At 36.1% G+C, this 12854-nt stretch overlaps 1 protein-coding gene across 2 annotated transcripts in view; it reads left to right on the top strand.

Annotated features, from left to right (window-relative positions):
• The first annotated feature begins 7540 nt into the window (after positions 1 to 7540).
• unk (RING finger protein unk) overlaps positions 7541 to 12854 on the top strand; it is a 343825-nt gene continuing 338511 nt past the window's right edge. For both annotated transcript variants that reach the window (XM_090411598.1, XM_090411597.1), the window contains exons 1-2: positions 7541 to 7615; positions 7718 to 7927. In XM_090411598.1, the coding sequence (XP_090267724.1) occupies positions 7548 to 7615; positions 7718 to 7927 (278 nt within the window). In that variant the 5' untranslated portion in view covers positions 7541 to 7547. The remainder of the gene's footprint in view (positions 7616 to 7717; positions 7928 to 12854) is intronic.

Here is a 12854-nt window from a genome sequence, read left to right as displayed (position 1 = left end):
GTTATCGGTTTCATGTTTTGGACAGTTGCTGCACAAGAAATTCTGTTTGTGCATGCACCTCTTAGACAGGCATTGAAGGTTATTTCTCGATTGATTAAGCACCTGAGATATCTCAACTTTTGAGAAACCCATCAGCTCTGCTGTTTCAAAATCGCGGCTCCAGTCAAACTGCCACCCACAATAAACCCATTATTCAACTCCGAAAGATCATTTGTTTTTGCCTGGAACACACAATGACACACATGACCAAGTATTTTGCATATACATTGCTTAAGTAACGTTTACGCACAATTGCATGAAGGTTTCTAATTCAGTGCCCGGTATCTATATATAGATACCGGTCACTGAATTAGAAGTATGCCTAAAGTATACCAAATGGTGTACTTTAGGATATAAAGGGATTACATCCTCAGAATATTCTTGTGAAATTTTCATTCAAGTAAACAAAAGGATTAAAATATAATTACCTATAAATACTAATTTTTCTATAAACCGCTGTCAAACGGTTTATAGAAAATTCCATAGCCCGCCTAAGGAATTTAGGACCTTGAATGAACCTATACGTAGATGCATCACTGCTTAAAGGCATACCAAAACTTTTTTCCACCAGCACTGTATCTCAGAAAATGGAGAATAGCAGCTGGACGTCCTGCGTTTTAGGAAAAACATGACGTCAGTCACTTCAAACATGCAATAGGCAAGGTCGAGGCAGTAATGGCATTTCACTAGGAAATTAAAATCATTTATCAACTAGAAAGATTTTTAGCGTTTACTCAAGTTAGAAAATATCTGCTTTGTTTTAGCAGTAACGTTGCGAGAGCTTCATTTATGGAAAAGAAAGAGGCTCATTATTAGGAACTTTGGATTGGCTTAGATGCTGGGCTATATGCTGTGCTGTAACTATTGGCACAATGGACAGTATCATCGGATGAAATTGGAAAGATTAATTGCAATAATCTATACAGGAGTTTGAGGAAAACAGTGATGTTAGGAGGTAAGATTTATCTTTGGGTGAAATAACAATGGCGCAATCAGGAAGAGACAGAGGTGGAAGTGCAGGAGAGCAAAAGTTGTGTCCAATAGTCTTAGCAAGTGACAAGAAGGCACAGATTCCATTTGGGCAGGAGGCGAGTTTTTGCTGGCGGCCTTTATGAAATCAGATTTGGATCCACAGGTGACTGATTTGCATGCTTCGGAATAGGCAGAGTATGAAGCAGGAGGGTTTGATGCATGCTACATTCGATAAGATGAATTTTTTTGTTTGACTACTTTGGCACATTTTCGGTTGAACCAGGGCTTGGAAAGTGGATGTCGATTGTGAGTTGAATGGGGGATGAAGGCCTTCATAGCAGTGAGAATAATTTCTGAATCGTTCACAGCAGGTGTTAGGGTCAGATGAGTGGAAGCAATAGTCAGACCAAAGAGATGAATAGAAATTATGTTCATCCAATTAGCTTCCTTGCAGTGTGCCAGAGGATGTGACTTTGGAGGAGGGGCGTTCTGTGAGAGTCCAGACTTGTATGAAATTGTGGTCTCATACAAGTCTGGTAAAAAAGCAGGGTCCGAGAGGAGTGGTGACTTCTATGGTATCTGAAAGGAGAACTGGCTAAAAACAGATTCAGATTATTTGGAGACTGAAGAGGATTATCAGGGATTCGAGTGGTTAGATATCTAATTTCGGTTAGGTCATTACTTATAGTAAAGACTTCTGCTTCTTGTCCTGTTTGGTTAGTGGTGTGGAGTAGGAGAGTCCATTGGAATTGTGGACGTTGAGGTCAGCCAGGAAAATGACCTTACTATTTGGAGGTGTCATGAATAATAATAATAATAATAATAATAATAATAATAATAATAATAATAATAATAATAATAATAATAATAATAATAATAATACTTTCTTAATTTGAACTATACCTAACACATTTTTTTCCATGGAAAGTTAACTTTGCAGAACGTGATTTTACCATGCATGCAATGTATTAATGATGTAACCCCCGCGTTCGGCAAGCGTTTAGCTCAGTGGATGTGGCGTTTGCACACCATCGCGCTAGGCCGCACGAAGGAAGTCTTGGTTTCGAGTCTAGTCGGCGACTAGAGGAAATTTTTCTAAGCCTTTTTTCGACCGGTTCCCGAGTTAGTCGATCTCTGGCACGGGCAAGCAGGTTTTTCCTCCCGGAAACTCGGGTTTTTCGTCCTGTAAACTCAAGAAAATCGACCGTAGAACCCACATTATTTCAGACATTAAATATATTGTGTTAGGGTTAGAGACCACGAGATGGCGGCACATTTGAGCCGTCTCTCTTCACTGCGTACCGCTTAATTAGTGATAGCCTTGGGCCATCTGTCTCTGATTGGGTACCAGTGGAGATTGAACTGCCCACTCAGTCTCCAAAAGTTAGATAGGGCTAAATGGCCTCGCCTACTCCCGTATATACGGGAATAAAAAGGCGTTAGCTGATTTTTTTTTTTTTATAATAATAATAATAATAATAATAATATTATTATTATTATTTTTATTATTATTATTATTTGGATAGTTGGATTGCAAATTTCATGAGATGTGAGTGGTTATTAGTGTTTGGAGACCGATAACTGCAACAAATGAAAGTTACTAAATGGGACAAGGAATCTCCCAACCAGAGAAGGTAAAAAGCAGGGGAGTCTAAATTAGTCATTCTCTGGCAGGCTATGTTATATTTCACAGAGGTGCAGGTGCCACATCCCCCTTGGGGTGAAAGGAATCATGAAGTGTGTAGTTTGGGCAGTGCAGGTGGTAGTAGTAGATGTAGTTGCGATCTGGGTTTCTGTCAGATCGCATCTGAAATAAGATGTCTGGTCTGGAAGACTGCAAGTAATGATTGACGTTATTTATGTTTATGTTAATGCCGCGGATGTTAATAAAGTGGATGAGAAAGCGAGTTTTTAGTGAAGCGATTCTGGTATGGTATGTATGTTGTGATGTCATGTGACTATATGAAGTGATGGAGATTCACTTTCGTCACAGTATCACCGTTATTGTTTGTGAAAGTCTTCATAGGTTTGATAAGAAGGAAGGATATATCGGGGACATGCAGTGAAAGAAGATAGACTCTTGGAAGACAGACTTCTTTCTGCCAGTGAGAAAAACCAGTCTTCATGCCGTGATGTGAAGCCACGTAGCCTTACTTGGACTCCTTCTCCAGTCACAACCTAGCAGAGTATGTGGCAGCAGGATTATCAAGATTTGATCTGAAAGCCTCCTGATTTCCAGATTTAGACCCAAGCACTAACTAGTAGCTGGCCTGTGACCCATTTTAACTGCTGTATCCATGAAATGGAGGAGTGTCTGCATCTCTAAGTATGTTTGTCAGGCTATCATACATTCAAGGCGTCATTCACATTGCATGGTGAATAAAAGGGAAACAGAAACTTGTATCCCTGTTCTAAAGATCAAACATGACATTTGTCACTTCATACCCCAAATAAGCCAGGCTTGGTATTTCACTAGGCAAAGAATAACATCTACCACCTGCTGTCTCTAGTTGGCATTTCCTCCAACTAAGAAGGTATCCCTTTGTAGGGGGAATACTCGCTGGTTTCACTAGAACCGTTTTTTGTGGAAACAGGCCACACCGCGGGAAGACTTGACAAAAGCTGGGCTGTATATTGCACATCCCTGCCCATTAATGACACTTTGGACTGTATCCAAAGAAATTATTAGCATGATTACTAGTAGTTCATTATTGGTCTCTTGAAATAAAACAGTTGCCTGTTTACATCCATAATGCTAGGATGCAGACCAAAAAAAACCCGTTATACGTTCATTCTAGTCACCAACTATTTCACCAGTAGGATTTTTATCCCCAAAATTCGGGTTTCAAACAATCCAATCCAATCCAATAAAATCTGTAGTAGAGCTTCCACTGTTTAAGACAATAATAATAATAGTGTTAAGAGCCATGAGATGGCAGCAGTTGTCTGCCATGATCCCATTCCTGGATGCCTATTAAAATCATTGATAGCTGGATTATCTTTGATTGTTAAGGGTGGTGAATGGCTGCTGACTGGTCTTCAGTAAGTTAGGGATTTCCTCGGCTACTCTCATAGAAGAATAAAAGGCATTAGCGTTTTTTCTTTTAAAACTGCACTTCACTTGTATCTTTTATACCCTTTATTTTATTTCTATTTATTGGGGAGAGGATTTTATTCTTCAAGAATTTATATGTTGCTCATATTATAATTTATGATGAATGCATACCTCAAGAAATTTGTGCAAGAATGAGATTGAAGAAAGTATAATGAATTTACTAATTATTCCGATTTACTGATTTAAATTTCCTATAAAACAGGTAATACATAATATCGGAATACTTAAAAAAAATTGAATATTATTATACATAATATAATAAAATGCATTATAATGTTCAATATTCAAATATTATAAATATATATATATAAGTAAAAAGGTTTTAATATAAAAACACGACTAGTTTCGGCTTTACAGCCATTATCAGGTGAGATTAGAAAAGAAAGAAAAAAGAAAAAACACTGAAACACTAAAGCTTAAATAAACTATGAACATCACAGAGAGTCTATACATAATTGACACTAAATCGTTGCGGTTGTATTTAAAGCTGTTCTTTCGTTAGTTGTATTGTTGGGAAAGTGCGTGCTAGTAGCATCTCGTGAACGCCAGTACATGATTAAGCTGAATGACAATCTGGGAGGTGATAGCTCAAGTTATTATTTAGATGAACAGGATCGAAGATGATTTTTCTATATTCCACGATTTTTCTCTCTAGTTCATCATTGCAACGGAAGATGTTATTAGATTTTTCCCAGCAGACTTCGTGACTTTGGTTTTCATCATCAGGATTAGCCGAGAAAAGGATGACTGGATAATGCACTGCCTCGCTGTCTCTTGTAAGTCCCTCATGTGTTCTTCCATACGCAATTCGACAGATTTGTCTGTCTACCCAAAATAAGGAATATCACAATCACACAATATTTTATATACACCAGGGTATTTGAGTTGATGATGACAAAGTTTTGGGCGGCTTATTAAGAAACGGATCTTTGGAAGTGGAGTGAATAAGGTTTTGATATTATAAGGTTCTGATATAATGTAGATAATGTCTTCATTATTTGGAGCATGGACATGATTCCCTTATGGTTTTCCTCGAACATCTCAATAGCCGACATCAAAGTATTAAGTTTACTGCCGAGCTTGAAACGGATAATTCCTTGCCTTTTCTTGATGTCAAACTGACTCGCTCTTCTGGTAAACTCAAAATATCGATATATAGAAAGGTCACACATACCAACAGATATCTGCATAGTCAGTCCCATCACTTCCCTCCTCATAAGCTTGGAATAATTTCCACATTGGGACATAGAGCCCGTTCTCTTCTGGATGACCCAAATGAACTTCTTACAGAAATAAACCATCTGAAAACTTCTTTCGAAGTTAATGGATATTCCAAGAGAATCATTGAAAAATTCCTTCTTAATCCTCCTAGACATCACTCAGAAGAAAAAAATAGATTCAAAGGCAATATATCTATTCCTTACATAAGTACAGTTTCACATAAATTAGCAAAAGTTCTAAGAAAATACAATATCAGAACCTTATTCACTCCACTTCCAAAGATCCGTTTCTTAATAAGCCACCCAAAACCTTGTCATCATCAATTCAAATACCCTGGTGTATATAAAATATTGTGTGATTGTGATATTCCTTATTTTGGGTAGACAGACAAATCTGTCGAATTGCGTATGGAAGAACACATGAGGGCCATTACTTAGAAGAGACAGCGAGCCAGTGCATTATCAAGTCATATCCTTTTCTCGGCTAATCCTAATAATGAAAACCAAAGTCACGAAGTCTGCTGGGAAAAATCTACTAACATCTTCCGTTGCAATGATGAACTAGAGAGAAAAATCGTGGAATATAGAAAAATCATCTTCAATCCTGTTCATCTAAATAATAACTTGAGCTACAACCTCCCAGATTGTCATTCAGCTTAATCATGTACTGGCGTTCACGAGATGCTACTAGCATGCACTCTCCCAACAATACAACTAACGAAAGAACAGCTTTAAATACAACCGCAATGATGTTCATAGTTTATTTAAGCTCCAGTATTTTAGTGTTTTTTCTTTTTTCTTTCTTTTATAATCTCACCTGATGAAGGCTGTTAAGCCGAAACTAGTCGTGTTCTTATATTAAAACCTTTTTACTTAAATCTTGGTTCTAGTGATGCAATTCTTTATAATATATATATATATATATATATATATATATATATATATATATATATATATATATATATATATATATATATATATATATATATATAAATTACATTTATTATTGTAATAAAATATAATTTAGTATAAATTATAGGGTGTGCTGAAAAGTTGTGGTAATCACCAAGAAGGAATTGATTACGTGCTTATCAGAACTTTTCAGCCCCCCCTCCTCGTAATAAAAATATTTTATTATAAAAATTCTAACTTTTATAATAAAAGTTAGAATAATAAAATAGAATAATAAAGCGTAATAAAAATATTTTATTATAAAAATTTTAACTTCAGTGAAGCATAATGTGATGATATTCTAAATAGAAGCTGATGCTATCTGTCAGATGTGCAAGTGGATATGTCGCAACCATCAACAACGAAAGGGCTGTGTGATAGAATTCTGCCCTCTCATGGGTGCTTTGTTTTTGGATGCTAGATGATTGTCATCGCCTAGTGAGATTCATCGTTCTGCTTATTGGAAGACTATAGTAGTTTGGGGGAAAAATTGTATGTTTGGTTACAAGAGTGAGTTTTCTGGGTTATCTACCCCTTAATCCACCATACTACTAAAGTATGGTTTATCACAATAAATGAACATATAAAAAATTTTGTGAAAGCAAGATATTCAAGTAGTTTTCTCTGATTATATGAGGTATCTGGGCTGATAGAATAAGATTTGTATTAAATACTAGATTTAATTCAAAATGCCCAGTATCATAATGAAATATTTTAAATTCAGTTCGAATTAAATTGCTAGATTTTATATATTTGTTATAATATTCGGATTTAACGGAAGGTGTCCATAGCCCAAAGCGTACGATACCCGTATGTTTATGTGAACATATGGTTTTCCTCGGCAGCTCTGCCAGCTTATTTAATTTTGCGTTCTTGCGTACACTTTTAAAATTAAGTGCGAAATATTGACTACTTAGTATTTTAATTCAGTTTGTATGAAGTATGGTGTTTATATTTTGTACTGTGTTCCTGAAATTAACCAAATTGAGAAGCAGTACAAGTGGTGTATTGTTTCCATTCAGATAACTACTAAAATTCCAAGTTATATATCAAGATATTATCAATAAAATTTTACAAATCGTACCCGTCAAACGAAGCTTCTGCTAACGGCCAAGCGAGAAGTACGGGTACCGGTTGTTTTGATAAAAATGACAGCTACGTAGTCACGTGATATTTTTATCCAATAAAAATCAAATTTAATGTGAGCTACCTGCGCAAATGAGCTGCGCGCGCCCGAGTCAAGTTCCAAAATGCCGTCTACTTCGGAGGCGAAATCTGTCTCATCAACGACGCAGACAGAAAAGCCAATCCACTACACGTAAGTGTATGATTCAGCTTGTGACGTGAGGGGCTGGTTGGGGACAGATATCCCTATCTGAACGACGTGATTTTTTTTAACGTTTTTGCGTTTTCTTTTTAGGTATCTGAAGGAATTTCGTGTGGAACAGTGCCCACTATTTCTTCAACATAAATGTACTCAGCATAAACCATTCACGTGTTTCTACTGGCATTTTATGAATCAACGACGGCGAAGACCTGTTAAAAGGCGTGACGGAACATTTAATTATAATCCTGATGTGTACTGCACGAAGTACGATGAAACAACAGGTATCTGTCCGGATGGGGATGAGTAAGTACTGTTTGTTGATTCTGTCACTAGCCACTGACAAGTGTGAAAGTCGTGTTCGCTGCGGCCATGTTCATTTCCCGCGTTGGTGAGGGTGGCCAGTCGAGCATGTTTATTTTCAGAAAACGCATTTAAACTGCAAATTTAAAGCTATTTATTAAAATATGATACTCAGTAATTATTATACATACTGTGAGCCATACAGTAGGTGTCTTAGCGTTAGGTATATGTGCTATATAAACAGTATAATGTGTGCGAAAAGTTCAACATGTGGAGTATGCTATCGCTTGTAAACAAAATACGCCATATTAGTGTATCCCGCCATATTGGCGCGCGCAAGTGACGTTGGTAGCAAAGAGACCTATGGCATTAACGTCTGATGAGCCGCATGACAGGAACGGTGTTGATTGCAAAACAGCTGATGAACTGAAAAACACGAAAGTTTTGATATTTTAGACATTTTCTTAATTTTAATATATAGGAATAATGAAAACATTATTTCGAATATTACAGAATGGTATCAGTATCAAGCATTGTCGTTTCGGAAATGTGTTTAAGAGTAGTTTTGCTAAATATGGTAGTTCTCGCGGGAGCCGAAACATTGTATCTCATTTCAGCTGGGAAATTTGAAGTTAACACTAATGTCAAGCCATGGTCTTTTTAATGAACCTATTAAATCAAAAATTTCAAGTGTGATCGAAATTTTACTTTCAAGTTCATAAAAAAATAAAACTAACATGCAGTAACAAACGTATTAGTATTCTCATTCACTTGGCTATGCTTAGTTCATGATGTGTAGTTTGCTAATTACTGTGCTCAAAGAAAAAAAAACGCGAGTAGTTCAGATGTTTCTGACTTAATTTGTTAATGATTAACAGTGCGAGAATAATATCATTGCAGTTCATTTATATTTAAAATGATGCGATAACATTTATAGATTCATTTTCAGACTAATGAGCAATATTTACAACTTAAGGTAGTTTGGAATCTCGGCTAAAATGCATTTTTGTTTTTTATGTTGGAAGAAATGATGTGTCCACATAAAACACATTAATTACAAGAATTATTTCATTTTTGAAAGAATATAATTGCAATTCAGATGTTTTATGCCCATTAGAACTTTAGTTTGAATCTGATCCTGACAGTCATGATACACATAATTTCATTTCTGAGATACTTTAAATGCAAGATAGTGACTAGTTCTTAAAATTCTGTTATAAACGTAGTGACAAAGCTTGTTGTCATAATGAATCAGATTGATTTAAATACTATCTCATGCATTATAAGAAAATAGAGAGTGAAGTGATTATTTTATGAACTAGTTATTGTAGTGATAATAGGAATTTATTATTTTATTTATTTATTTATTTTTGCATAAGTCCGTTCCTTACTTTTTATATGACATTAAGAGTGAAGACATCTTTTGATTAAAGTATATGTCTTATTTCTACTTATTATTGGGAAGCCCTATTTTGTCCTTCATCAAGCCCACAGGAATAATTTACAATAGATAGCGACTGACTTACCAGTCAGTCAACGTCACTGGTAAATGCTTTATGGCATTACTAAGACTGCTGATATTAAAATTGATATTTAACTTGATATGACATTTCTTTTTTTGTTAAAAGGGTTTTATAGAATGGCATTAGAACATTTTCAGTATATGGCAGGTGGTGACTGAACAAGAGGTCATCATTGGAAGTTGAGTAACATTTCAGTTAGCAAGGATGTGAGATCCAGATTTTTTTTTTTTTCTACAATGTTGTTGAATTATTATTATTATGTGACACCTCCAGGGAGTCCAAAGATTCGTTGAGGGAGAGTGTGCCAACAGCATCAAACGATTGTCCCCTTCCAACTACTAACTGCACTCAAACTTGCTTAGCTTTTTGCTGAGCGTTTAGTAGCAGAGGTTCTACCAATTGACCAACCTTTGCTGGCATGAGTTGCCTGAAGTCAGTTCTTCGTCATCAGTAAATCAATTTAAGGAGATATGTAGGTTCTATGTTAATAATCTTTAGTTTCGTATTCCCATAATGAAATTTTCGCTGCATTGTGGGATGTATGATAGTTATTTTGTGAATGATGTTTGTGGGCCTCCCTCGATAAGTCTTTGGACTCCATGAAGTTACCTGTTAGCAAAGGTAATAGTTTCAGATACTGTTTTTTATGTGGTAAACTCATTCACGAGAGGTTGTGCAACTTGTATCACGTTAGTACCATGAATTAGTAGCTCTTGATTTGAAGATCTGTAGATTGTTCACTTTAGGAACTAGATAAGAGGTAGACTTCCAGAAGATGGCATTAGAAAGAATGAATGGAAAGGAAGAAAATTTTGTTCTGAGTTTGGAACTGAACTGTGAGGAGATGAGTAGGAGCTACACGTGTTTAAATGGAAACAGATTTAGAAGAGTGGGAGAATTAACAGTGCAATTTCTGATGGACAATGAAAATATTTGTAGAAAATATAAATAGAACAAAATGAATATCTTGCTAAAGAAAATCACATAAACTGGTGAGAGGTGGATCATTAATAAGCATAATTATGAGTGCTGAATCCAATTATTTTTAGGGAGTTCTAAGAGACATCACCCCAAATGTGAGAACTGTATTCAGTAGTTGGATTAGCAATTCATATAGTTGCTCAGAGGTAGGGTTTGGATGATGCAAAAGTAAGATGTTGAATGAAAGGGGAAAACCTAATTTTTGGATGCTAAGTAGGCAATATTTTATGTTTATGCCAATAAAGATTAATCCAAAAATGAGAAATCTTATCTTGTCTAAAAATTTGTGTTGTCAAAAGTAAAACTGGGAAAAAAAGCATTTAAATTTTATTATCAGCATTCCATTACCGACAAAATGGTTAGATCAGAATTTAGAATTGTAAAAGTTGATTATCTGGAAGTTTTAGTAAATTGTGTAGTGCAAGGTTTGTCAAATGAGAAAAAAGAGTGAAGTCTAATATTAATCAACAAAATTGTATATTAAGTTTGCATTTAAGGGGTGCTTAAGGTTCAAAGCTGTATAACTGAAAGGAGACCTCCACATGGTCTTTAAAGGAATGTGGAGAACCGACCAGGGCTTCTGACCTAATGCCAAATCCTCACTTTCTTGTGGTGCACCTTGTTAGGTATCTACCTGGATACTGAACGAACAAAGATGGGCTGGCAATTTGAGATTTAGCTGACCATTGGCTTAAACCACAATATAAAATGATGGTACAGCATGACAGAATTTCATGCCAGCTGGAGAGTTGCTCGATTACGCAAGGGCCTCCATTGTTTTTAGCCAGGGAACCAGGGTGAACGACAAAAAGTCAGTTACTGGAACAAATCCTGAAATACAACTCAACATCACCAGAGTTTAACATTGGTACTGTCAACATAAGAAGCCTGGAGAAATGGAGCTAGCCGAGTAATTGGGTAAGTACCAGATCGACATAAAAGGGATGACTGAAACAAACAAACAAAAAAAAAATGACAAACTGGTGAGATCTGAGAAATAAACGCAAAATGCCATATTCAGGAAATGACAATCAAGGAAATGCCCTGGTCAGTAGGTAGTCTCAAGTAGAGTGATGTGGACAAATATGAGAATGGGGAACTGGACAATGAGACTTAGTAGTGCCTATGGTTCTACTAAGGTAGAAGTGGAAGAATTTTTTGAGGCTTTAGAGAAAGCAACTGAAACAATGAAAAAGGAAAAGACATAATAGTTGACTGAAACAAAAAAGGCAAAAACTGGTGCGATCTTTCTGAGCAATAAATACAAAATGTTATATTCAGGCAATGACAATCAAGAAAAAGGAGTAGCCATTGCTAAATACCAGGCTAATCTTCTTGGCAGGCAGTCTCAAGTAGAGTGATATGGGCAAATCTGAGAATGGGGAACTGAAACAATGAGATTTATTTGTGCCTATCCCACAGAAGGTTCTACTAAGGTAGAAGTGGAGGAATTTTTTGAGGCTTTAGAGAAAGCAACTGACACAATGAAAAAGGAAAAGTTACTCCTTCTTGTGGATCTAAATAGCAGAGGAGGAAGTGATTGTCAGACATTGAAAAATATTTTGGGAAAATTTGGAGAAAAGAGCAAAGCTAATAATGCAAATATCTGTTGGATTTCTGCTCAGGACATGGACTGGTTATTACTAACACAATGTTCCTACATAAAAATGTGCACAAATTCACATGGAGAGAAGAGGCAAGGAATAAGAAAAGTCTCATTGACTATGTTATTATTGATAGTGATGTTTTCTCCCTGATGCAGGACACCAGAGTGTACACAGGATTTGAAATCGGAAGTGATCACTATTTAGTCTTGAGCAGAATAAAATTGAATTTCATATTGAAAAGAATAACATGTAAGAAGTTTTAAAGCAAATAAAAGTTGAGCAACTCTCAGATGTGTACTGTAGACTAAAATACACAAAGATTATTGAAGAAAAAATTAAAGAGTTTCAGAACAGGAACCAAGCTTTAGAGATTCAGTGGCAAGCCTTGAAGCAAACCTTGATTGCAACTGATTTTTAGATGGGGAAGAAGGGAGTTGATGGGGTGCGGTCTGTTTTGACTATGCTTGGTCGTCGTCTGAACACATGGAGGAAGTGGATGCTATGTCAGGTTGAGTAGGTGCTTGTGTTACTGCCTATTGGTCGGGGTTGTGACCTCAATTTTATGTTGTGAAGCTTCCAAACCTTGGAGATTATGTAAGGCCTGTGGACGTTGATAGAGTTCGTGTCACATTTTATGGCTATTGTTTCTGATATTCTAAGCATTGTTTCATTGTCTTGTCTGTCTACTATGATGGGCTTGTCGATCTGCGGGATATGCTTTTGTTCAAGGGCGCGAACAGCTATTTCCGTTTTTCCTGTGCTTTGTATTCATTTTTTCTTTTTGATGTTGCATTTTTTTTACTGTTTAAATGTTCTGGA

The sequence above is a fragment of the Typopeltis vanoorti genome, chromosome 21 (genome assembly GCF_054136105.1).
Source record: "Typopeltis vanoorti isolate ZY-2024b chromosome 21, IOZ_Tvanoo_1.0, whole genome shotgun sequence".
Classification (NCBI taxonomy): domain Eukaryota; kingdom Metazoa; phylum Arthropoda; class Arachnida; order Uropygi; family Thelyphonidae; genus Typopeltis; species Typopeltis vanoorti.
The sequence above is the reverse complement of the archived record's forward strand: the minus strand, read 5'-3'. Positions and strand labels throughout refer to the sequence as shown.